This window comes from Homarus americanus, unplaced genomic scaffold, assembly GCF_018991925.1.
Source record: "Homarus americanus isolate GMGI-L3 unplaced genomic scaffold, GMGI_Hamer_2.0 scaffold54679, whole genome shotgun sequence".
NCBI lineage: Eukaryota > Metazoa > Arthropoda > Malacostraca > Decapoda > Nephropidae > Homarus > Homarus americanus.
The window spans coordinates 2,733,565-2,761,136 of NW_024722701.1; the positions used below are offsets into that span (position 1 = coordinate 2,733,565).

Sequence of the window (27,572 nt, forward strand, 5' to 3'; positions counted from 1 at the left end):
GTTACCCCATCCCTGCTATCTGATTGGTCCACCAGAGCCAAGATATGTCAAATTCAATAATGGGATCCTTTTTGGTATTCCAGTCTTGAGGTTTTCTGGTCTACTGAGAGGGACTAAATGTCGTTGTACCTCAGTGTAGAGTCGAAAGAGATAGATGGAAAACGTCTTATAAAATGTCTCTCTCTCTCTCTCTCTCTCTCTCTCTCTCTCTCTGTGTTAGATTCTCCCCTACAGTAGCATGTTGTTACTGCTAACGGGATTATCATATCGTACTCGAGGGGTTAAATCATCATACTCGAGGTGGTTAAATCATCATCATACTCGGGATTATCATATCGTACTCGAGGGGTTAAATCATCATACTCGAGGTGGTTAAATCATCATCATACTCGAGGAGGTTAAATCATCATACTCGAGGTGTAAAATCATCATACTCAAGGGGTTAAATCATCATACTCGAGGGGTTAAATCATCATACTCAAGGGGTTAAATCATCATACTCAAGGGGTTAAATCATCATACTCGAGGAGGTTAAATCATCATCATACTCAAGGCCACATCATATCTTAAGAGGCTACATTACTATTATACCCAGACTACACTATCAACTACCCTCGACTTGCTACAGGATCAACCAACTACAGTTTCAGGCTACAGTACATAAATTAACCCTTAAAATGTACAAACAGCTACAAATTTAAAGGTTAACGAAGGAAATTAGTTAGAATAGGTAATCAAATATCAGTATGGTCAATAATTTGTAAATATGGAGCAAATCTCAAAGTTGATATGCTAATTAAGTGTGTGTGTGTGTGTGTGTGTTGCGATCAATTGGTCAACCTAGTCGTATCATCCAGCACTAACCACCTCCCCTTCTTCCTTCTTTCCCTCCTCCTCCTCCTCCTCTCTTCCTTCCTCACCTCCCTCCCTCCCTGAAACAGTCACCTCACCATTACAACCAAAATGTAAACACCCCCCTCCTCCCATCTCCCTCACCCCCTAGTAACCTTGGCTGAGGAATCGATCTTATACACATTCCTTCAACACCCATTCCCATCTCCCTCTCCTCTCCTTCTCTTCTACCCTTCCTTCTTCCTCCTTCTCTTCTACTCTTCCTTCTTCCTCCTTCTCCACCCTCCTCTTCCCGCCTCCCATCTCCCTCTCCTCTCCTTCTCTTCTACCCTTCCTTCTTCCTCCTTCTCTTCTACTCTTCCTTCTTCCTCCTTCTCCACCCTCCTCTTCCCGCCCTCCCCTTCTCCCCACCTCCACCTCCCTCTCCACCCACCCACCCACCTCCCCTCTGCCACACAGCTCACGTACACACAACTTCACTAGCTAATCTTAAGTACACCCCAGATACTCGTGTAAAGTGTTAGTGATTTTTTTAACATTTAATAATAATAATAATAATAATAATAATAATAATAGTAATAATCAGACTGTTGCTGTACTAGGCGTATAAATTGTCACTACCACAAATATCTGAGAGAGAGAGAGAGAGTTTAGTATTGCGTGCGTGCGTGTGTGTGTGTGTGCGTGCAATGCTCCACATTAAAGCATTGTCCAGGACCATTAGGGCACTCTAGCGACCACTAGTGCAGCTGAGCTTTCAAGAGGTGACTGTGATATAGCTCCACTGTGAGGTATAGCCACTCGATAACACAGAAATAACACAGACTGATATCAACTAGCAATGATACGACTGCACACGACACACACACACACATATATATATCAATCACACAACACTAACTCACTTTACCTGTTTTAACATATTTCCTAAACCATCTATAATTCATGTTTAAAACTCAATATTGTTTTAAGGTTGGTTTAAGAGTATGGTATGGATGAGGTTATATCAGTGTTATGAGGTGTGCACACGACCCCTTGCACCTGTTAGCGGGGTAAGACCTTGTAGTGGCAGTGTCTCACAAGCACCCAAGTGTCCATCAGGTCAAGTCAACACTCTATCTTCCCTGACAACAAACATCAGATACCAACACACACACACGTACGTACAATATAGATACATACACAATTTCTCTTTCACATACACATATACTGTATATACATATTCTCCCTCTCTATCTCACACATACATATACATAAATACACACCTACTCTCTCTCTCTCTCTCTCTCTCTCACACACCTGGTCACTGGTTCAAGGTTACCCAATGTCTGGTTATCAGGGAATGGTTGGATACCTATGTAGAAAAGATGACACATTAGTATTGAATGTGTGTGTGTGTGTGTGTGTGTGTGTGTGTAATAATAAATAATAATAATAATTAATAGTTTATTGAAAAAGTTCTGCAACCCGAAGGCTGAAAATATACACTGGACAAAAATGACTTATTACTTACAAAGACATGGGGTGGGTGAGTCGTTTAGCAAAAGCTTTCATTACTGAAAGGAGAAGGACCATGAAGTGAACAAACAAATTATTATAGTTTACAGTTGATGGCCCGGGCCTGGGCTAATCATGGAGACACCAGGTGGTGGTGAGGTTTGGTGTTCACGTGGTGTAGTAACTCGTCTTCAGGTGTTGATATGAAGGACCTCGTGTGTGTGTACTGAACATACAGACATAAAAACACAACGCTTCAACAACTAACTAATGTTCTTCATGCACGTAACTTAAAACCCAATTCTGGTACGAACACAAGAGCATCCATCTCTAAAACTAAATGACTGGCAAACAAACAACAAAGCCTTTCTCAATCTGTATTCTTGTATCCAGCGTTCACTTCAGGTAAGGAGAACAACAACAGTCACATTTGGTAGCAACAACTCAAATATGGAACTGAATTTGCAATGACATATTAACAAGAACAGCAATTCCTCTCTAATATTAAACCTAGCTTTAACTCATAGATATTAGATATAAGATATAATTCTCCCTGAGGGGTTATTTTTGCATTTTATAAAGCTCGGAATACAACGCCATAACAGCCCGTGTGTTGGCAGAGAGTTGTATATTACTGTGATTTGTGTTAACATGTGTGACCTTGACAAATTGTGTGTTCAGTAAATTGATGCAGGGAGGTTTATACCAATGTGTTCAGGGATTCACTGTACAGTATACCTGCATTGTCTATATACATGCTGAACTGTATACTTGTCTATGCTGAACTGTATACCTGCATTGTCTATATACACACACTGAACAGTATACCTCCAATATCTATACATAACACAAGTATACATCATACAAAGACCAAACAAACTGAACCACCACACAAAAAAAAAGGGAGTTACTTCACAAGACACCATTATGGCCAACTCCCTCACAGACAAAACCGACAGAGGAATGTACGAATTCATCAACACGGACGCAAACAAAGTTATCCATGTCGGCAAAAATTCCCCACGACTTCCTGTCATAATCTTTTTTCTCTATGTTGGCTGGATGAGAGAAGAGAAGAGAAGAGAAGAGAAGAGAAGAGAAGAGAAGAGAAGAGAGAGAGAAGAGAGAAGAGAAGAGAGAAGAGAAGATAGAGAAGAGAGAGAGAGAGAAGATAGAGAAGAGAGAAGATAGAGAAGAGAGAAGAGAGAGAGAAGGAGAAGAGAGAGAGAAGGAGAAGAGAGAGAGAAGGAGAAGAGAGAGAACAGAGAGAAAGAGCATGCCTAGCTTACCCCCTTCAACCAAGATGTGTTAAACGATGATATAAATAAGATTTTTTATATATAAAGTACAATCACTAATGGGTCTTTGATATGATACAGTTGCAGACAAAATAGACTAATTACTTCAAATATCTAACCTAACCTAACCCCTCAAGGTGCTTAATCATCAGCTGCTGGGGGGGCCTAATAATCAGGCAACCCATGCTGACTTAGGTGTTGACAGCACTACCCGACTCATGAACCCTTATTACCACAATACCACACCTGCAATGGGTCACCACTCTAGCCTAAACATGTGAGTGTGTGTGTATTAATGTGAGTGTGTGTGTATTCATGTGAGTGTGTGTGTATTCATGTAAGTGTGTGTGTATTCATGTAAGTGTGTGTATACTGTATTCATGTGAGTGTGTGTGTATTCATGTAAGTGTGTGTATACTGTATTCATGTGAGTGTGTGTGTATTCATGTGTGTGTGTATTCATGTGTGTGTGTATTCATGTGTATCTGTATTCATGTGTGTGTGTGTATATTCATGTGTGTGTGTGTGTGTGTTTTATGGTGTGTGTACGTGTGTATTTCAAGTTCACGTGTGCGCATTTACACCTGGTCCCAACACACCTAACACTAAATAATGAAACGACGTGAAAAAATACGAGAATATGTAAACAAACAAAGTGACCATCACTGAATCAGGACGAGACAGTTACAGATAGCAGTTCATAGCCATTAATCACACAATCAGACCCGCCAATATACTTGTTACCAACCAGACCCCTGCCTCACAAGCTTATCAGTTACATATCACCATTTTAAACCTTATTAACCTTTGTAATGTACCCATGTTACCTCTGTTACCCTTATCTTAACGACCTATCACAATCCCCCACCTCTAACCTATCCCGTAATCTCAGGACAATGGGACAATATCAGGACAATGGGAAAACCACGTCCAAATTATCACAACACGACGTAAGTTTCACATTACACTCGATAATTCTGTCTCGGTGAAAAGTTTCTATGTTTGTTATTGTGGTTTATGGTATCTCGACGGGCAGATTAAAGAGACGATGTCAAATTAAGCGCTGCCCTTCGCTTAATCCTGGACGCCGCCAGAAGATACTGTACGGGTAAAAATGTGCAGTATGGGTAAGCTAAAACCCATTGAAAAATCACCGGGGGAAAGTAAATTAAAGTAAAATATTAAAAGAATAGGCCAACACCTTCCTTCATCAGAGGTTAATAGACCAACACTTTCCTTCAACACAAGTTAATAGACCAACACCTTCCTTCAACACAGTTTAAAGTAAAATACAACTGCAGGTATAAAAGATGATGAATATTGCCACCAGGTAAATGGGACACCTTCATACTGTACCCTAGCAACAGCGACCCTCACAGACCCTATGAACAATGGAAAGTTGCCACATAATCCCAGAATGACTAACCTAACCTCCTTACCTCACTACTATATGTGACTAACCCTCCCTTAGTGTTAACATAATATATATAGTCATGTGAAATAGAACTTATAATGTAGGTGTTCAAGTTACTGTACAGGAATAAATAAAAATGGAAAGTGTAGAGTAATTGGATCAGCTTTTATCATTATATGTTATCAGACATGAAGGCCTTGGGAGGCAGTGTCATCGTAGGCCTCACAACCTATCAGGGATAAAGTGGATACAGCAGTCTGGTGGTCACTGTTCACCCACCCCAGGTATGAAGTTAGGTACTCATTTACAGCTGGGTGAACTAGGGTGCCAGGAGCTTCACAAAATACCAACCTTTACTGTACTGCATGATTCAATCACTGTAACCATCAACCCTCATCAAATTCAGTACATTAAGTATACTGTACTGTACTGCAAATTATCTACAGTCAAAAACTATCGACACAAAATTGTGCTGAAAAAATATGACACAACGGATGAAGGATTTTGACAACCCTACCAAGACAACAGGAGCCGCAACGTTCATTCAGAAATTCATCGATCACCCCAAGTACAGATAGTTTTTTGAGTGACTGCACCTAAATAATCAATCATAAATTCTGTACAGTACTGAAGTCTTGCCTCAGGAAAATGAACAACAAATATTAATATATATCACTATCATAAAATACTGTACAAACAAATAATTAAAATAACATTACATCATCCCTGCAACCAGAACTATATTGTATGTGGGAACAGAGGCAAAAAATACTACTTTACTATAGCTGTAATAATACTGTATATATACCGGTAATAACTTCTTTAACATATTGTATAAGATTCAATCAGATCATAAACATTGATCATATGACAAAACCAACTTATGGTCTACCCATCACTGCACCAAATGTCACTGATATTGGTGCAATTCTTTCTCAATGTATGTAAGAAGAACTCAAGTTCCACAATGGGATAAGTTTTACAAAAGTTTCACATACTAAAACCTTGAGTTCGTCTTCAGTTCTACGAGGAATATGTCTGCCGAGGTTTGGAATATAAAAAACCCGCACATGTAAACACACCCGTGACGCCAAACCTTTAAAGATTAACCACCGTCACCTAACCTAAACCCAACCTAATGTACCCCCCCCCCCCCCCACGCACACACCCACCCCTACATACATGACTGTGACAATACGCTGGTGTACAAGTATACCGAACACATCATAAAGTGACTAAGATCTTGAAATGAATTACATATAGAGTATCATTGAGGTTGAAGTACAAGATGAAAAACACAGACAGTCCAGATAATGAGCGTGGATTCAAGGTAAGCAAAGGATGGCTGGGGAGATAACAAGCACAGTGGATGACTTAAGAGCACAGTGGATGACTTAAAAGCACAGCGGATAACCTAAGAGCACAGTGGATGACCCCAAGTCTTCAATAAACAAATGCTGCTATGATGACTGCTGTTGACTCTTAACATGACTTGAGAGGGCAATGCAAGAACCCAGACTAAATCAAGCATCACTTTCGGTAGTAGGAGGTCAGTGAATGCCAAGTACTTGTCAACGGTGTGTAACAGAGACGTGACTGACGGCCCAAGTAGGTAACAAGCACGATCAGGATAAAGTAAAGTATTGTAAAGTAAAGTAAAGTAAAGTAAAGTATTGTAAAGTAAAGTAAAGTAAAGTAAAGTATTGTAAAGTAAAGTAAAGTAAAATATTGTAAAGTAAAGTATTGTAAAGTAAAGTAAAGTATTGTAAAGTAAAGTAAAGTAAAATATTGTAAAGTAAAGTATTGTAAAGTAAAGTAAAGTATTGTAAAGTAAAGTAAAATATTGTAAAGTAAAGTATTGTAAAGTAAAGTAAACACTAGCCTTGAAAAGAAGCATGTAGACAATATCAGTCCCCTCTACAGGATGAGTTCTGTGAGTGAAGATTACAGAAGAGGTTCCCACATAATTTATTGTTATCATTTCACCTCTTATCGACTCAATGGCCGTATGATTGGTCAATTTTTTGTATACTATTATGACCTTCATTATCCAGTGTTAGTTCAGGATGGCAGTACAGTACCTGGAGAAAACCTGTTATGTTTGGTTGGGTCACACAGGATAACACCCTTCTCACATATGACTTGGCCTGGGGACTCAAACCCAGGCCAAAGTATGAGAGATTTACCAGCTTATTTCACCTGAAGTTTAATCACCCTAATGCTACCTGGGAGGTTAGGTTAGGTTAAGTTAGCATTACAGTGTTTAATCTTCTAGCAAGTTAAGCTGGGGGCTAAACTAACCTAGCCTTTAACACATCTAACCTACCTAACTAACTTCACCTCACCTAACCTAACCTTTAACACATCTAACCTACCTAACTAACTTCACCTAACCTAACCTTTAACACATCTAACCTACCTAACTAACTTCACCTCACCTAACCTTTAACACATCTAACCTACCTAACTAACTTCACCTCACCTAATCCTAACCTGATGATCATTCCTTTGAAGTCAACATTTAAGCTGTACTGGTGGTTTCTTGCCTACTAGATTTATAACCAAATATTGTTTTAAACCACAGACTACAAACACTGTGTATGAGACGGACAAAAACTAAGTCGGAGTTAATTTTTAGTGGTAATAGCTACTGTAGGTCTCGGCCTCAGCGCTTCTGCAGTTTACAAATGTCATCACAGAAATTTACCCCATTCTGGCAGGACCAAACAATTAAGTGTTATAATGGTGAAACAGCTATTTAACGAACAATAAAGTAGAAAGTACATTATATCAAGGGTCTGTTAGATGTGAAACCTTCATCTAACGAACTATATAGAGAAGAAAATCCGCTGTATGGAGGTTTCACTGTATACCCAAGTCAGGTTAGGTTAGGTTACAACACAAACCTTCAATAATTATACAAATAAACTTTAAAAGAATAATTTCTGGTTAACATTAACTTATATTTAGTTCATGTTGTCTGCTATTATAGATAGATATATAAACAGTAGATTGGCATTAAGATACATAAATACATCTAAACATGGGGAATACATATGAATGGATTAATATTAATAATACAAAATTATAATAAATATTAGATCAATATTCAGTTTAAAAGGTATAGAATTTTACGTATAATAAAATCAATTAAAAACCTGATTCAGAAATAAGGCATTAATACATATAAGAGACCCGTGAAGATCCCAACAACATAAAATAATAACTAAACTCTGGTTAACCATTACTTACCATTTAAACTAACATAGTCATTAAAAATTAAATACTCTGATGAAAACATAACCTGAAACACGGTCAAGATATAAGTAATTAAACTAGTTAAACTACCTTATTGACGAGTAATTATAGATAAAATTGAAAGAAATTAAGTTTAACGACTCACTAGTGAAGTATGATGGATTAATTCCTATTCGGTGATACTTAAATAGACAAATCCTTTTAACTGGGTTGCATTGGCCGGCCACCGAGACTAGAAGGATTGTTAATATTTCCTGTGCTACAACACGCGAAAAAAAAACAGCATATTATGACGTCATTTCCCTACGTCACAATATTTCTCCAGCTGTGGTCTAGGAAAGTCTTACTACAGGCCACATCCCGTGACGTTATTTCCCTACGTCACACATGTTTCTCCAGCTGTGGCTTAGGAAAATCTTACTACAGGCCACAGCTGATGGTCGACGACGTAAACACAATCCAGATAAACCTTTCCTACTCTAGCTGTTCCTCGTACAAAATGTCATCTCCTGTGTCTAAAATTGTTCGTAAGGTCGTCAAAAATGAAGAGGAGGTGGCGGAAGAATTGTGTAGTTTAATTGAGAAACTTTCTAATGAATCTATCAAACAGAGAGGAAGTTTTACCATTGGTTTATCAGGTAAGAGACGAGGATGATATTGCCAGCTGTCATGGTTAGAAAGTATATACACTGTTTAATATGTATGTATAATATTTACCAGTAATATAGTAAAGTAATTGTACTACCAATACACTCATGTACGTCTGTCACTCTGTATTAAAACGGATTCTTATTATTTTCAGTTATACGTTGGCACATTAAATACATCCAGTAATTACATATTTTTTTTCCTGTTTGCGTTTAGAAATATTGAGAATAACCAAAAAACTATAATTAAAAGGTGAATTTGAGTGCCTGTATGTAGGTGAATCGTGGCAGCTTTTATACCATGGTAGTACTGTATGTGAGTTTAGTAATTTAGTATTGTAATGTATAGATTATTAACTGGCGGTGTTAGTGGTAGAATAGAGACGATAAATGGCGAAAAATATAATAATAAAATAAATGAATTGCTCGACAAGTTTCATAGATACTTTACTGAGAAAATATCTTGGTGTTTAATGATAATGTGTGTCTTCCAGGAGGGTCCATGGCCAAGTTTGTGTGCAATGGAATACCTTCTATCCAGACCGAGTGGGGGAAGTGGTCGTTGTTCTTCTGCGACGAACGTCTTGTGCCGTTCACAGCCGAGGACTCTACCTATAGACTATATCGCAATGGTCTGGTTGGCAAGACACCATTGAAGGAGGAACAGTTTATTGCCATTAACCCAGATTTAGAAGGTAACGTAGTAAATAATTTGTATTATCTTAAGTTTTGACCCTTCCTCCCTCCCTCCTGTCCCACCTGGTGTGTTTAATCATCAGGTGGAATATATTAGAATGTCTAATCAGGTGAATTAATCTAGGATGTCTAATTGAGTGAAATAATCTAAGATGTCTAATCATCAGGTGAAATAATCTTGGGTGTCTAATCATTGAGTGAAATAATCTAGGGTGTCTAATCTTCGGGTGAAATTAAGCTTGTTTGGGTTTTTTGTATGAAAGAACTCTTAGATAAATGTCTGCAAGTTAACTGGAGGTAAATCTTAACACAGTGACAGCAGCAGCGAAAGATTATGAGGAGAAAGTACGAGCAAAGTTCCCTGATTGTGATTGGCCAAAGTTTGACCTCCTGTTGCTCGGGATGGGGCCAGACGGACACACGGCCTCTCTTTTCCCCGGTAAGTAGAGACAGATGGCCACAACACTTGAGAGTAATGGCCACAACACTTGGGGGTTATGGCCACAACACTAGGGAGTAATGACCACAACACAAGATGGATGCCACAACACTACAGACAGATGGCCACAACACTACAGACAGATGGCCACAACACTACAGACAGATGGCCACAACACTACAGACAGATGGCCACAACACTACAGACAGATGGCCACAACACTACAGACAGATGGCCACAACACTACAGACAGATGGCCACAACACTACAGACAGATGGCCACAACACTACCTGATCACTGAGTCTAATTTTTAAATGTGTGTTGAATTTTACTGTATTATGTTGTAACCTTTTCTGGATGATGTGTTGTACTATGAATACAGTTAATACAGTACTTGTAATTTATGTCAGTATTTACTATGGTACTGTATGGTACTGTAGTTCTATTACTGTTAAAAGTTATTATAAGGATAGTTATTATGATGTGTGTGTGTGTATTATGACGGGGTGGTTTGTGTTGTAGGTCACCAGCTACTGAAGGAAGACAATGTGTGGATCGCTGCCATTAGTGACTCCCCTAAACCTCCTCCGTGTAGAGTCACCATGACTTTCCCCGTCATAAACGCCGCCCGCTGTTGTGTGTTTGCGATGGCCGGACAGGGGAAGGCTGATATGGTCAAGGTGAGAGTTATAATTGATTTTATAGACAGATTAAAATTAAAAATAGATGGAGGAAATTAAAAGAAAAAAGTGAACTGTGTGAGCAAGATTTTTACTTATTTAGAATGATTAATTTTCCGTCTCAGTTGTCCTTCTGCTGCACACATACCCAGTTGTTATGTTGTCATTAGTGCGTCACCTTTCCTCAGCGTATCCTGGGAGATGGAGAAGAATTGCCCACAGGGATGGTTAAGCCTGTCAGGGGAGAATTGATCTGGATACTTGATGAAGCTGCAGCATCCAAGTTGTGAAGGTGAAGAGTTTGACTGTTTGTATGAAAGCTTTATTGACTTAGTGGAGATATAGTGTGCTAGCCCCTTGTGTATGGGGTCCTCTCTCTGCTGAATAAAAGTAGCAGTGCCACATCCCAGTATTGAAGGGGTAAAGGTGACTAGATCTGTTTTTTATCGAGTATTATAGGACTTGTTTATTCCTTATGGTAATGGGTCACTTAAGCACTGTAGCATCACCTTTAAACCTCACACTTAATCTATCTTTGTTAACATCAGGTTAAGTTTCTTTGGTAACATTACAACTTATTTGGGATCTTTTGAAGGTTATGAACTGTTGTGTTTAGTTCGCCCTTTCTTACGGGCTTTAGCACACCCAGGCACAGGTCAATGACCCACATCAAGGCCTGGGGGGCAAAAATATAATAAAATAATAATAATGATGATGATGATAATAATAATAATAATAAAGTAAGAATAATTTACAATTATTATACAAGAAAATAATAATAATAAAGAGCCACAAATAAATACAAATATTAAAAAAACAAATCAAGAGTGAGAAATGATACACCTATACAGTACACCCTTATTATTCACGGGGGACAGGCTCCAAGTGATGACGTGAATAGGCAAAACCACAAATAGCAACTTATACAACCTTAGTGCACTACTGTATACCTACACCGACCAGCCGTGACAGCGCTCGTCCCTCTTTTAACTTATCCTTTAATAAAACTTTCTTTGTCAGGGTCATCACTGGCTTCTGCCTTTCACATTTCACTCCACTAGCATCACTAGCACTGACACTAGGCAGTCTTTTAGGGGCCATTTTCACACAGAACCACCATTTTAAATAGCACAGTTTAATGATGCTGCACACATACTAACCAGAATTATGTCAGGTTACCGGTGCGATGTTTATGTTGTGGAAATTTTGTATGTTATTTCTCTTAATACATCCTGCAACCAATCATGGAAGGATAATTATTAAACCAAGATGCTGTATAATGTATTTCCCATTCTTCACAGATCATTCACTTTGGGATAATTATTTTCCTTCTCTCTTTTTTTAAGTGACTGACTGACTGTCTCTTTCCTCTTCGTTGATTTGTCATGACTTTCGGTGAGGCGCATGACCTACGAGACACACTGTCGATACTACTACATATACGGTATTAAGAACCTCATGAGGGATAGATGGAAATTCTGTAGTTTTTCGATATTTAAACTTTATAATTTACGATAAAAAACATATTGTCTGCAATTATTTATGTTACTCTATCGAGGTTACTTAACTTCTTTTGGCCGACCTGGGGATTAGCTTCCTCTGGTCTCCCTAATGACCTAAAACCACTCAATTAGTATTAGGGTATTTAATTATCAGGTGATATAAGCTGGGGGTGGTATTCTTCAGGTGATCTATGCTATCGGTAATGAAAGGTACGGTATCATACAGTCTCTTACTTACAGGTGATGGGCTTCATGTTAATCCCTTCTCTTATCTTTTATTGTATTTTGTTGTATATCTGTCTTCTCCTTGGGGTATGAAACACTCATTAATACAAATAATTAATATTTTTTTAAAGTGGACAATGATGTGTACAGAACCAGGAATCTATCCATTCAAACAAAATCATCAGGTTCATCTAAAACTTTTTTAACATTCCAACATATTTTATTTTGTATTAATGTGTTTTTGTAATCCTTTTTCATGTAAAATTGGTAACAAATAAAAGCTTTAAATTCATTTAGGTTCCTGGATTGATAACTAATAAGAAATAAAAGGCTTGGATTAAGCTTTAACCAATATGTTCTTGTGAGTGAATTGGCTGCCTTTCACATTGTTAATTATTGAGACTTAAATACAAACTGTAAATCTAATTATTTTTGTTACTTTTGTGTACAACTACATTGATGAAATAAACAAATCTTGGCATCTTGTGGACTTAATTCTTACATCAAACAAAAAAATTACATTCAACTATAATTGTTCTTAAGAAATATAATCTACAACAGTATATAATAATTTTTAACACCAATATACCGAGATACTGTAGAGTGTAACCCCTATTTAATGGATTACTGTGTATATGAATGTCCGTTATATGGAGGGACCATTATATCGAAGTTTCACGGAAATACTGTACATATACAGTACCAAAAATAAAACACCGGGTAAAATAAAAAATACATCGTATTCAAACACCATCATTCTCACGTCCTTAGTTTAATTAATAAAAGATTGTATTAAAATTATATTGCACATGTTCTACTTAATGTAAAATTAGACCTGATATCAATCGGGTGTTCCCATCAAAACGTGACTCACAAACTTAAAATTGACTAGAGACAATAATTAAACCTCTGCTTTTAGGGACCATTTCATCATGTATAGGTAAACCTTCTTTCCACAGCCTATAAAGAAGGTGTGAGTTTATGAAGTTGGGGTGAGTTTCATATAGACTATTATGAGAGTCTATGTGTGTATGGAAGGACAGTCGTCTACCCAGGAAAGAGAGATGAGCGATTATATAATTTGGTTTACCCTTCATACTCGATAATTCTCCCTCAAAAGCAAAGACCATTAATCCTTGACCGTGTTGCTGTACAAACTCTATGGTCTCATATAGTTAAAAAAACACTCCCCATGTGGTGAGCTGGGACGGTGCATCTTTTTCTTCACCCGTCTACATATCATCGATGCCACCTGGATGAGAAAAAGTTTAATTATGAATGATAAAATAGATCATTATAACGTGAACAGTACAACTCCTTCCATTACACGTTGTATGTGTCCATGAGTGTCTCACAGCCCAGCATAAGTTAGGATGGTACAGTACAACATTGGGATATTAATGCAGATAGTAATGTACTTTTTTCTTTAACAGTGAACTGGGGAGACTGAGACATGGAGTGATTTCAGACATTATCTGAGTGAAAGTTTGTAGCATAATACAGTATAGCTGCTAGACAAAACAAAGTTATCTTGGCAGCCAAATATTTCCCTTGTACAGTATTGTGTATTTTTCCATACAAGAACCTCATACTACTCTATGGTGTAATAGCTCAATGGTAATCAATGGCTTAAATTAATAATATTTAGGGAATATCTAAAGCTGTAAAACTTGCTCCTTGAATCGCATCATAGCACATAACGTGATAACATAAGTCTATATATACTCTTGTACGTTAATCATGAACACTGAAAAAAATATTTGTACGGCAATGACCATTATATACGATGGATCTACAGTATAGTATATGTGAAAAAGAGACGTACAATAACTCGCAATATTCCAAGACACGACGATGCAATCTTGGAATGACATAACACTTGTGACCACCCCGGGAGGTTCTGCCCTTCTACGGTCACTGCCAGGCTAACCAGTTGAACTGTGTCACATCGCCCAGAGGATGGTTTGTGTATGAAAGAAACTATTCTTTATACTTTAAATACTGTACTGTACTAGTGAATGAAAGAAATAAATAAAAATAAAAGAAAACAAAATATACTGTGTTGCCATTTGACAAGCTTGTCACTATGAACAAGACAGCAAGCTGAGATCCTCCGCCTCTTCACCTCCACTGTGTGTGTTAAGCCCTCCTGTACATACACACACATAAGACATTTTTATCCCCTTTATGTTTTTGACTTTAAGATAATTATTATTATTTTTTTTTTGCACATTCTGTATGAACAATTGTGTGTACGTACACATAACAGTAAAATAAAAATGATAATTTTTTGTCTATATGGTTTGACCTTCCACTTTTTTTTCAATATCTTAACTACTGCTCATTTCTAACAGTAATGAAGGTCATATTTGTATTCATCACAATGATTTACACCATAGAAACCCATTTTCAAAAGTCAATTAGGTGGTGGCAACCACTAAATATTTACCTTCCAATGTGTTTTGAACACTGTTCACCTTCATTTTATAGCAAATCTCTAGATTCTGAGATGGGAGGAGGGGAGGGAGGGGGCTTAGCTCAGAAACTATTGATTTGTGCCAGAACTGAAGGTCAAGTTCGTTATTAACACATCGACCAGGGTAGTATGTACAGAAGCAGTAGATATCTTGCAAGAGTTGTCGAATTACCACTGGCTGTCCCACCAGTCCCTGGTAACTTCCCGACTATCGGTATCACTGTACAGTACAGACAACAACAGGCAGGTAGATGTCCACCAGGTCACAGAAACACACTAGTGCACTGTAGTCTCTTTAACAAACACTAATTCTTCACAAGAGGGTAATGTCCTCACAGCTTGACTCCACACTTCTAATATAGTCAGCACACTACCAGTGTACAACTCCTTTGTCTTCTCACTTTATGTTGCTCACAACAATTCCACAACACTTGCACAACAGTTATCTTCAGTTCTTCTACTAGACTTATTTTTTACACTATGAACAGAAGTGATCGACTGACTCCTGATGATGAAGATGATGAGATGGAGAGAAGAGAGCCATTTGCTCAGAAGATGGTGTAGGAGGAAGGTAAAGTTAGCAAGTAGGAAATAGAGTGGGAGATATGATAGCAGGGGGACGGGGTTATGTCTGCCTCGCCAACAGGTCCACTCCGGCAAGGGAAGACAAGCTAAACTAAGCTAAGCTAGTTTGTGGTGTGGGGTGGGGGGCTTTATGTTCTTGTGTGTCTGTTGGAGTATCCCCATCTTTTCATTCACTACTTTAGTGTATTGTAGTTTTCATTGTGTAAATATTGGTTCTGGTTCAGTGTCGTCATCTATTATGCTCTTTGGCCACCAGCTGTGTGTTCTGGTAATGTCTTCTTGTAAAGGAAAAGTAATCAGAGACGTGACCGATCGCTCAAACGGGTAATGAGCCGATCAGCCCCGTGGGTGGGTTAGTCCGCCCCTGGTAAAGTTCTCAACTTACTGCTGCACACTGCACCTCAATACTCAAGGTTGTTTTAGCCTGGACATTTACTGCAAACTTTAATACATAACTTAAAGGAATACTTGAGAGACCACTGCCCAACCCCTTTCCGATCGCCCAAGCGGATAACGAGCCAATCAGTGGTGAAGAGGATAAAAGTATAGTAAGTTAAGTAATACTCACAGGACTTGGTGACCTCACACTCTGACTGGTTTATGACACTTTTATTAATGGCAAACACACACATACACAGTACACACACACATACACAGTAAATACAGACATACAGTCATTCCTTGTTTAAGTTATCTTAATTATTCCCACAAACAGTTTTATATATAACATATTTGAGTTATAGGCTATTATTTAAGTATATCTAGTGATTATAATCCATTTTATACATTTGATTATATTGTATATATTACTGAATAAGTTTTATTACAATGATTATTATAGCAAATATTTTTGACGTTCATAACTCCACAAATTATATACTTTATACAAAAAATAGTTTAGTATTATATTATTTAAATTATAGGTTCATTTAAATTATAATAATTATTTATCAAAGTTATTTTATAATGTTTGGTGAAGATTGTAAGTAGTTTAATTATTATTTATGTTAGTGTTAGTTATGAACGCTCCCTCAGGTAAACACCACAGCGTCTTCTTCAGGTTATCAACAAAAACATTAAATATCTCCTCAATAACATCTTATATCTCGCCACCTGCAGTATGAGTCGTTTACCCAACCCATTTACCAGTGGCCAGGGACACCATCAGTACCAGAGGCCACAGTCTACTCCTCCACCGAGCTTCTTGATCATGACCCGGGCAGCCTCAGGAGCCAACATGTACGGTGGTGGCACAAGTCGTCACAGTCATTCATCTCCTTTACACCGCAGTTCAAGTGATTCAGCTAATAATTATATCTCCTTCTCTGGTGGTGGTCAGGAGGGTAACAGGCGTGGTGGTGGTGGTGGAGGCCGAGGGAGGTTTAATCGTGGAGGTTCAAGGAGCTTTGGTGGTGAGGGCAGCCCAAGGTTTGCTCACCCTTACAAACACTCTCCAGTGAGGTTGAATAATAATCCTTATGGACACAATCATGGTTTCTCAAGCACGCCAAGACACAGATCGGGGGACCACAGCAATTTTAACTCTTTCAGTAACTCAAAAAGAGGTCGAAATAGAGGTCCACTGACTGACATACCAATTGATAAGTTTGTGTCCCATAATATGGTACAAAATCCTTGGGCCGAGTTTGTCGTCGAAGAAGAAGTCGACGTACGGGTACATAATCAGTCAAGTTCGGACGTGGTGAATTTAGACGATTCGGAAATAATCATTGATTCCGACGCCAGTGCAAACACTTTCGGAGAAAATTCGTACGAAGAAGGAGCGAGCGGTAACGAAGGGGACAGTTCGCCCGTGCACGACGGAAGTGACTCCCCTTACGTTGCCACGTCGTCGACCTCGGAGAAAGACACGGGAAGCGATTCTATGAGCGATGCATAGTGTATATTCTGTGATGGGTCGTAGAGTGTCGTTGGGCCAGGCTTAACGTGAGGTCTGCCGGTCGTTGAAAAGTTGTTTCCTCCGAGATCTACCTCGTTGAAGTGTGATGTTGTTAATGAATCGGATTTAACGAGATGTTTTGGACGGCATTTGTGAAATGAAATTCAGATTTTTTTTTAATATCGTAATTAAAATCTATAAAATTTGCACCTGAAAGTAACATTGATAACTGTTGACGTTATCAATATGTGGAGTCACATATTTTATCCTAGAGTGAAAACTCGACCAGAGTAAAGAGCACGTGATGAGAAACTCACTGATGGTAGATGAATGATGTGTGTGTGTATGTCACATCAAGGAAACTGATTGCTTGTAGGTACTCTAGTAGCTACCGTATAACACACTAAAGTACAAAAATATGAACAGAATGTACAAAATAAACAATCAGTTAATATGATATAGATTTCTATACCATTTTTAAATTTCTAATTAAAAAAAATTGTAGTTCTTTTGTTTAATAATGAAAGATTTTTGTTTTCTTTTGATTATTCTTGTTAATATCACTGCTCGCTCTGTTCTTCTTGTGCTAGACTGTGTGTGTGTATCTAAGGTGAATTATTTAATGTATCTTCTCCACTATTTTATTTTTCTGGAATTCCAATCAGTTAATTGATAAAATTAAGGTTTATCATTGGATTCATCTCATCTAAAATCTTGTATATGCCAAGAGGAGTTAGTCTTGTGATATGTTTCAATAGCTATTATCTTACATTAATTTCTTTATTAACTATGCACAAGACTTCATATTATTTATATTTCAGTTGTTACAGTATATCAAGGAAGTAAAAGTTATAACAGTTAGACAAAATATATAACTTATATGGATAGATTATCTCCCAGTGGCTGTTAAAAACATTGTTGTATTGATGCACTAAATTTCAAATTGTACATTTGAACTCTTGGCTTGTGATTGTTTCTTTTATGTGGATATTGAGGTCATATACAGCATCGCCGAGACACAGGGGATGATGCTCTGGTCGCTTACTCTGTTGGGCTCTACTTCTACAGGGTTGGGTGACCGGGGCTAATTTTTACCTGGTCTAATTGGTCAGCCGACAGGTTGGATAAGTCTGCCTCGTCTTTTCCTTGGACTCTTGTACTGCCAACACTTGGAGTGACCTCAACCAGCACTGGGTTGATAAGGCTGGGAAATTGTTGTTATAGTAATAAGGATATACTTAAGGAAAAAATTAAATTTAATGAAGCCTTCTAAACTAATTACTTATTTAGTTATGTCTTCTACTTAAAGGCTTATCTAGGTGTTTATCTTCTTTAATTACTGTCAGAGTAATGTTAATAATATTGTCTACACAGTTTAACTCATTCTTAAATCTTTTTTCGTGTTAAGTTTTTTAATTTAAAAAAAAATAATTGTGTATGAGCTAAATAGTCGTCAGTTTTTGAGAGAATATTTGGAAAAAATATGTATTGCAATATATTTTTTTGATACTTGAATACTTGTGTAGGAATTTTTTTTTATTAAATGTTGTGCAATTTAGATAAACTGAATTTCTATTTTTGAGAATCCTTCCATGGTTTAAATGACAAGGTGTTTGAGAGGCATTGTGCCCTTACTCGCTAACCTCAGAGTCAGTAGACATATTCCTAGACGAGTGAGTGTAGGAGAGATGTTTTGTCTATAACGTGAGAACGGACTAAACCGGTCGAAGCCTCACATAACTTCGCAACAGTCTGGACTTCCCTTAATTTACCCTCGTGCGGTTTTCGTGAACGAGCCCTTGTGTAACTACAGTATAGGGTGTCTGTGCTGACCTGTAGATAAGTTTTGTATTTGCATGTTTAAGTTGATGTTTTGGATCATGTAAACATTAGGCACACCATCTTATATAACCCTTAAGCCCCGGGTTAGGGTGCTGGTGGCAGTACCCCCCCCCACGCGGGGGTAAATCGAGTAAAATTAACTTTTCCAAAAATAATTTTTAACCTTTTAAAATGATAAAACAATAAAAATTAAGCAAGAAGAACTATATATTGACCCTCTAGAAACTTTTGTGACCGCGCAGAGGGAGGAGGGGGGGGGGGAGATGAGGAGACAGCATTGGGTTGACAGCTGATGCTCATGGTCCCTACAAACTTAGCAGCTATTTTAGCTCGCCTTTGTGTCCGAGGTGGCCAATAATGTATGTATTTACCGATCTTAATATCTATTTGCTTTAATTAATTCATTTAGAATATTTTATTTGCATAATTTTTCATAAAAAAGTGTTTGGCAACACTCGCCAGTCAGTCGCCAGTCTGCCTGGCTGTCTTTGTGTTTGATAGAGCAAGTAATGCATAAAATAATAATTCCACAAATAAATACATTTATAACATAATCATAGCATTGTTTTACAGTAATACTACCCTACAGTACAACTACATTACTTTTATCAATATTACTTTGATACAACATGATAAAATGGACAAACAATGAAAATGAAACAAACAAAAGTAGGTAATTATGTTCAGGAAGCTTCCCTGTGGCCGAGCGAGTGGTGTGACAGGCAAATAGTCACACTGGAACCTGATAACCCACGCTGGGCATTTAAACAGTGGCGGGAATAGGCACGCGTTCTGGAACGTCACCCGGGGCCTAAGGGTTAACAGGGTGAAGATGATTAAACACCTTCTAACACTGCCTGGGACGATTTAGGTTAGCCAGGGTGCCTAAACTTCATGTGATCCAAAGTTTCTCTTATGTTTTCAGATGTTCAGGTTTTATTCAACATAAAAACTACAGTCCAGATCTGTTGAATAAGACTGATTCTCTTATCTATTAAACATTTGTATGAAGCGTCAACTTATTTACAGACAAGATTATGTTGATTCAGCTTGTAGTTGTATAGATAGTGCAGGTATACAGTGTAAAGTTGCTCGAAAAACTATCTTTACTTGGGGGGGGGTGATGAAAATCAGAATGGACGCTGCAACTCCTGTTGTCTCAGTGGGGTTTTCAAAACCCTTTGTCTTTTGTGTCATATTGTCCAACACAATTTTGTAAAGATAGTTTTTTTGAATGGCTGTACCTAGACCCATGCAGGTATACAAATAATTTACCTTGACAGTGCAGGTATACAGTACAAGAAATATACCTAGACAGTGTAAGTATACAATGTACCTAGACAATGCAGGTATACAAACAATGTACCTAGACAGTGCAGGAATACAAACAATGTACCTAGACTGCAGATATACAGGACAAGCAATATACCTAGACAGTGTAAGTATACAATGTACCTAGACAATGCAGGTATACAAACAATGTACCTAGACAGTGTAGGTATACAAACAATGTACCTAGACAGGGTAGGTATACACTGATAAACAGTAAGGCAGTTCAACCATGTACAGCCATCAAGATAATTTAATTGAATTGATCTTTATGTTAGTTAGTCAGTTAAGAAACATCTATAATGACATAGTACTTAACACTAAAAAGAAATTTACAGTTATAGAAATGATTATCACTTTGAACATTAGACACAGTACAGACCTTCATTAGGTATTCAGGTGTGCGAGAAACTTTGTTGATGTCTAGTTTCCGCAATGGAGGTATGATGGTGTATGACTGACAGATGCAGGAGATGGATGAGGTGTACCTTAGGGCCTAGAGCTTCATCATCGTACTGACATAACAAATGATTAATCGGGTAAACAGATTCAGGTGTTTTTAATTTAATTTTAGATTTTTTTTTGTGGGGGGGGGGTATTCAAGTTGTTTAAATAATCATCAATTGTTTGCTTTTCCCTGACTTAAGCTGTTGATTTTTCTCAATTGTATCTTCATCTAGTAGTTGTCAATCGTGTGAATTATTTTTAACAATATTTTGGTAGAATATTCAACAACTGCAAATACCTGTATAATTGCTACTGGTACTGTACTGTGTTTGGGGAAAGTTTAATGGGAGAATTAGAGATGAGTTTAAGATCTTGTGAACCCAACTTTAAAAAATTTCATTGTTTCGCTGGAAAGGTTTACTGAAAATGCTTACGTTACCACAACAAGTAAGGTTAGTATCAGGAGCTGCGTAGTGTAGTGTCTGCCTCGTCCGTGCATCATACAGTACTTTTAATTTTCGTCATGGTTGCTGGAGGCTGGATACTGACCAAACATTGTCGTGGTAAAATCTCTGGTGTCTGCTTGAGGGTGATGGAGGTATGGGGGGTGGACTAGTGCCGTCACAAGATTACTGAGATTTTTTGTGTGAATTTTCGTGAATTGAGTTGTGATTCTGACAGTAATATCTCCGTTAGCCGGAATCCCCCAAACCGGGAACTCTCCGATAGCCGGAATTGAATTTTTTTTAGGAAAATTGTTCCCAGTGCCGGAATTTTCCAGAAAATTCCACAGCTTTGGAACGATTTTTCGAGGGGAACATTTTCTGGAAAATTACGAGAAGATTTTCCCAGTACACTGTACCTGGAAAATTCCGGGGATGGAGGATTTTTTCCGGCTTTGAGAGAATCATGTCATTACCCGGAAATGGTGTGCACCAATTGTTCCGGCTAATGGAGATATGACTGCATATACAGTAAAAAATAACATTCACCAGCCTTAAGCCTACCACATGTATGAGTCACAAGGAGATGCCAGATATTTTTTAAGTCTCAAAGTGGGATTTTATTCAACAGGTGTATATTAATTTCTCCATGGTCAAGGAAGGTGTCTATTGATTTTCAGGTCAAAGTTCAAGGTCACTGAAATATCAGATCATAATATGGCCCTGTCTGGTGACATGACATTTTTGAGACATATTTTTTACTCATTTGGATTATGAGGTCAAGAAGAGGAGAAATTAGTCTTATTTTCAGATGTGTGATATTGTGCAGTGCAGGAGGAAAAGTTTGGTGGTAAGAGTTGGAATGTGTTGGGGAAGAAGATGTGGTGGGAGTGTGTCAGACTTGTACAGTGGATTCTGACAGTTGCCAGTGGATTAATCCCTTTTTTATGGGGACGCCATTTTTTATACGGTATTTTATTTGGCTAATAATGTACAGAAATAAATATAAGCAATAATAACATACACCTATACAGTAAACCCTTGTTATTCACGGGGGACAGGCTCCAAGTGATGACGTGAATAGGCTAAACCACGAATAGCAACTTATACAACCTTAGTGCACTACTGTATACCTACACCGACCAGCCGTGACAGCGCTCGTCCCTCTTTTAACTTATCCTTTAATAAAACTTTCTTTGTCAGGGTCATCACTGACTTCTGCCTTTTACATTTCACTCCACTAGCATCACTAGCACTGACACTAGGCAGTCTTTTAGGGGCCATTTTCACACAGAAACACTAAAGATTTGAGAGTACAACACGAGATTCTGCGTGGGGGTGACTCATTGTGCTGTGGGAAAAGACTCGCAAGCTCGTCACCATAGCCACCGTCTGCTTACAGCGAATTGTCGTAATCGCGAATCACAAACCCGCAAATGTCAAGGGTCTACTGTATGTTGGGTTGTAAGTAAATTAAGCTACACTCTTACACTGGTGTGATATTAAGCACAGCAACTCCCTGTACAGTACGACCAAGCCGGGATCGTAAATCTCCGCTAAATGGCTGTTAGTTCTGTCCATGTTGTCTAGAGTGTGTCGTGTGGGTGTTAGGCATCAAGTGTGTTCCAGTTCGACAGATACTATACCATAAAATACCACGACGGATACTTGTTAATTCAGTTGGCCGTGTTTTTGCAGTTACTCAGATTTCATAAGAGACTTTCCATATTTCATAGTTGTGGACAGTTAGTTGAGAGTCTACAGAATATATATATGAAGTTTATACAGTGTTTAAGGACATTATTTGCTTATGTACATTCCACTGAGTAAACTAACTACAGGTGATATTATTTAAAACACCAAACCTCTCGTGTAAAATAATCAGGATATCGACCATGTCAAATTCATCCACTGTTTTTAAGAATCCAACTTTGAAAAATGCTCCAGATTTTATGAAGATTTTAAACTTCCCCCCAAAATTATTACAGATGATGATCAAAAACCTTAACACTAACTTGATGGACTATAATCTAACCTCATCAAACCTAACCTTCCCATTTAGATGAGATACATAGAGTTCCTAATGCTCACAAAAGTCAGTGTTCTGCCCACCTCTTCTATATTAATGAAAAACTTTAATACTTGGCAAAACAAATGTAGAAATTAATGAGGATTTTAATTCCATCATTTGTATATCTTAGGCTGCATTGTTACTTAAGAGGTGGATTATGAGTATTCTACTGGTCGACATATCAGGGGAAAAATGCTGTGGCTTCTACTGCATCTACATAATATTACACAGCCATTTATATCATATCAGAATTAAAATTTAAATGCAAAATTTCACAAAGGATCCCCAATATTTTTTTTAGTTATATAAGTATCTTTTGTTTTTAAGTTCCATTAGTAAACAGTAAATGTATATAATTCAATACTAGACTCATGCAAGCCCTGATAGTACTTCCTATTTGCTTCAGTACCTCAGGTTGGCTAGGAAATTATTGAGCAGAAAATGTAATGACCTGATGAGATAATTGCAAGGTGAAGTGATGAGTTTTATTATCTAAATTTAGTTAAGAGTTGTGGTGGTAATGCAGCTTATCAGTTGTTGAGTTGATTGTAGAGGTGTGTGTGTGTGTGTTTGTAAGGTGTGTGTGTGTTTCTAAGGTGTGTGTGTGTAAGGTGTGTGTGTGTGTGTGTTTGTGTAAGGTGTGTGTGTGTGTGTTTGTAAGGTGTGTGTGTGTTTGTGTGTGTGTGTGTGTGTGTGTGTATGTGTGTGTGTGTGGTGTGTGTGTGTGTGTGTATGTGTGTGTGTGTGTGTGTGTGTGTTTGTGTGTGTGTGTGTAAGTAAGTAAGGTGTGTGTGTGTGTGTGTGTTTGTGTAAGGTGTGTGTGTGTGTGTGTGTGTAAGGTGTGTGTGTGTGTGAAGCAGTGTTGTAAGAGAGAGAGAGAGAGAGTGAAAGGAAGAAAAATACGAAAACTTGCCCATTAGTCAACTCTATTGCTTCACACTCAGGTAAAAATAGTGGAAGACAAATGTGTTTATTATGTACAACTGTTGTGTAAACATTGGCCATAACAAAGAGTAAATTAAACTGTAATTCTGAAACATAAACAAAAAATAAGTTTTATACAGTATAGACATTATTTTTATGTTTAGTACTTAAACAATTATTAAATGGGGCGTATAAATAGGTTTTTTATCAAGGTAAGGAGGAAGACCTGGTTGGGATCTCATTTGACAGAGGCTGATTTTTTCCCTGGGAGATGATGACTCGTAGTGTTTTTTCTACACTCGTGAACTATATATAAACTGACTATTGTAATATCAGTGTTGAGTAGTTATCAAGTGGTCTACAACTGCACGATCTGGATATATTATAAGGTAGGTAAAATCATTGTAATTTAGTAAGGAAATGATAATGAGTCTGCCATTACATTTTGTTAATAGAGGAAGAATTTCGAGTCGCTCGCACACACACGATAACGTATCACTAGAGAATAAAAATATTTCGTTCATCAATATACTGGCAGCGTTAGGTGATCCATCGCCTCACGGCTTGACCTTCAATTTCCGTAGTTATATTGCATAGTGTAGGGGAGGGTGGGGGTGGTGAGGGGAGTTGATCTTTCTCTTTATCTCCCCCACCCCCCTCTCTCTCTCCTCTCTCTCTTAACTGGAGAGAACGTTGCATGTCCCTCACTCATTGCACAACAAGAACTGCATCTCCATTTCAACGATCCCCTTTGCATGCAACTACCAAACGTCACTTAAGTAGATATTGGTGTTACGGTAGATTAAAGTCACTGTTTACTCCTTCTCACTCACTCACTGACGGAAAAACGAATTGGAAAACTGAAAGTACTGTTGGCTTTCCCTTCCTGTTATGGCGTAATAAATCAGGTGTATGTGTGTGTGGCTAGGACTGTGTGTGTTGAGCATACCCCCCCAGGCCTTTACTTCCTCCCCCTCCCCTTCTTCCTTCACCAAGACTTTCACTACCTCCTCCTCCTCTTCTTCCTCCTTGACAACGTGGAGTGCTTCCTGTCATTCTTCACACACACACACACACACACACCCACACCCACACACACACACACACCCACACCCACACACATACACACACACACACACACACACACACACACACACACACCCACACCCACACACACACACACACCCACACCCACACACACCAGGTGATCGTAAAACATAACTTGTTGACATAGCTCGAGTGGGTCCAGGTGTTCCCAGCGACCTGTACGAGTCACATAACGTTGACAGAGGCGTGAAGCGTTTATATAGCCTGAACCATGTAGGTGGAGGGGAGGGGGTCGGGTGTAGGAGAGCTTTTTTTGTAGAGAAAGGAGAGGTGAAAGAAGATTAGAGGTGGGGGCAGGAAGTTATTGTTCGGAAATTGAAGAAATTTAGGAGTTAATAGAGGGCGGGCTGACTAAGCTAATGGTGTGTTGAGGTTGTGTCATGGGTTAGTTATTGTCTGTCGGTACAGGCACTAGACATCCTACCCTATCCCATATGGGTGTTTTAAGGGCCTTATTTCATATTCCGCCGACCCTACTGGCGGATGTTGGTCTAGGGAGGTTGTCTATTGCCTGGCCGTGTAGATCGGGGGTGGTGGGTGGAGGAGGGTCGGGGTGGATGATGGAGGATCGGGGTGGATGATGGAGGGTCGAGGTGGACGATGCAGGGTCGGGGTGGATGATGAAGGGAGGTGGAGGGTCGGGGTGGACGATGATGAAGGGTCGGGTGGATGATGAAGGGTCGGGGTGGATGATGGAGGTCGGGGACGATGGAGGTCAGGGGTGGACGATGGAGGGTCGGGGTGGACGTGGGGGTGGACGATGGATGGGATGGAGGTCGGGATGGACGGGGTGATGGAGGGTCGGGTGGACGATGGAGGGTCGGGGTGGATGATGGAGGTGGTGGACGATGGCGGGTTGGATGATGGAGGGTGGGATGGACGTGGATGATGGAGTGTCGGGGTGGACGATGGACGGTCGAGATGGTGGAGGGTCAGGGTGGATGATGGAGGGTCGTGGATGATGGAGGTCGGGGATGGATGGACGATGGAGGGTCGGGGATGATGGAGGGTCGGGGTGGATGATGGAGGGGAGGATGATGGAGGGTCAGGGGTGGATGATGGAGGGTCAGGGTGGATGATGGAGGGTCGGGGTGGATGATGGAGGGTCAGGATGATGGAGGGTCGGGTGGGATGATGGAGGTCGATGGATGGAGGTCGGGGGATGGAGGTCGATGATATGACGATGGAGGGTGGAATGATGGAGGGTCGGATGATGGAGGGTCAGGGTGGACGACGAGAGGTCGGGGTGGATGGTGGAGGGTCGTGGGATGGATGGAGGTCAGGGGGATGATGGAGGGTCAGGGTGGATGATGGAGGTGGACGATGGAGGTCGATGGAGGGTCGGGTCAGGGTCGGGGTGGATGATGGAGGGTCATGGAGGTCGGGGTGGATGATGGATGATGGAGGGTCGGGTCATGGAGGGTGGATGATGGAGGGTCGACAGGGTCGGGGTGGACGATGGAGGTCAGGGTGGATGATGGAGGGTCGTGATGATGGAGGGTCGGGTGGATGATGGAGGTCATGGAGGGTGGATGATGGAGGGTCAGGTCAGGACGATGGAGGGTCGGATGGAGGGTCAGGGGTGGATGATGGAGGGTCGGGGGTGACGATGGAGGGTCAGGGGCGATGGAGGGTCAGGGCGGATGATGGAGGGTCGGATGATGGAGGAGGTCGGGGTGGACGATGGAGGGTCAGGGCGGATGATGGAGGTCAGGTGGATGATGGAGGGTGGGGTGGACGATGGAGGTCAGGGTGGACGATGGAGGTCGGGGTGGATGGTGGAGGTCGGGTGGATGATGGAGGGTCAGGGGTGGGATGATGGAGGGTCAGGGGTGGACGGTGTAGGGTCGGGGTGGACGATGGAGGGGTCGGGGTGGATGGTGAGGGTCAGGGTGGACGATGGAGGTCAGGGCGGATGATGGAGGTCGGGGGTGGATGA

The 27,572-nt window shown here is 39.5% G+C and overlaps 2 protein-coding genes across 2 annotated transcripts; both read left to right on the forward strand.

The window, feature by feature from the left end:
* Positions 1 to 8,731: 8,731 nt before the first annotated feature.
* Positions 8,732 to 12,990, forward strand: LOC121863079 (6-phosphogluconolactonase-like). The gene is made up of 6 exons (XM_042361577.1): positions 8,732 to 8,957; positions 9,461 to 9,661; positions 9,976 to 10,101; positions 10,625 to 10,782; positions 10,971 to 11,074; positions 12,129 to 12,990. Exons 1-5 carry the CDS (start codon positions 8,756 to 8,758, stop codon positions 11,070 to 11,072), a joined length of 789 nt encoding a protein of 262 aa, XP_042217511.1. The 5' UTR covers positions 8,732 to 8,755; the 3' UTR covers positions 11,073 to 11,074; positions 12,129 to 12,990.
* A 3,606-nt stretch (positions 12,991 to 16,596) lies between these two features.
* On the forward strand, positions 16,597 to 19,011 carry LOC121863080. The gene has a single exon (XM_042361578.1). The coding sequence runs from the start codon at positions 16,691 to 16,693 to the stop codon at positions 17,468 to 17,470; it is 780 nt and encodes a 259-aa protein (XP_042217512.1). The 5' UTR covers positions 16,597 to 16,690; the 3' UTR covers positions 17,471 to 19,011.
* Positions 19,012 to 27,572: the final 8,561 nt, after the last annotated feature.

Excerpts from the sequence above, each read along its gene's own strand:
- LOC121863079 (XM_042361577.1), top strand. The coding sequence starts at position 8,756 with ATGGTCGACGACGTAAACACAATCCAGATAAACCTTTCCTACTCTAGC. Across the intron at positions 8,958-9,460 it reads TTTTACCATTGGTTTATCAG|GAGGGTCCATGGCCAAGTTT; the intron begins GTAAGAGACGAG and ends TGTGTCTTCCAG. Across the intron at positions 10,783-10,970 it reads GGAAGGCTGATATGGTCAAG|CGTATCCTGGGAGATGGAGA; the intron begins GTGAGAGTTATA and ends ACCTTTCCTCAG.
- LOC121863080 (XM_042361578.1), top strand. The coding sequence starts at position 16,691 with ATGAGTCGTTTACCCAACCCATTTACCAGTGGCCAGGGACACCATCAG.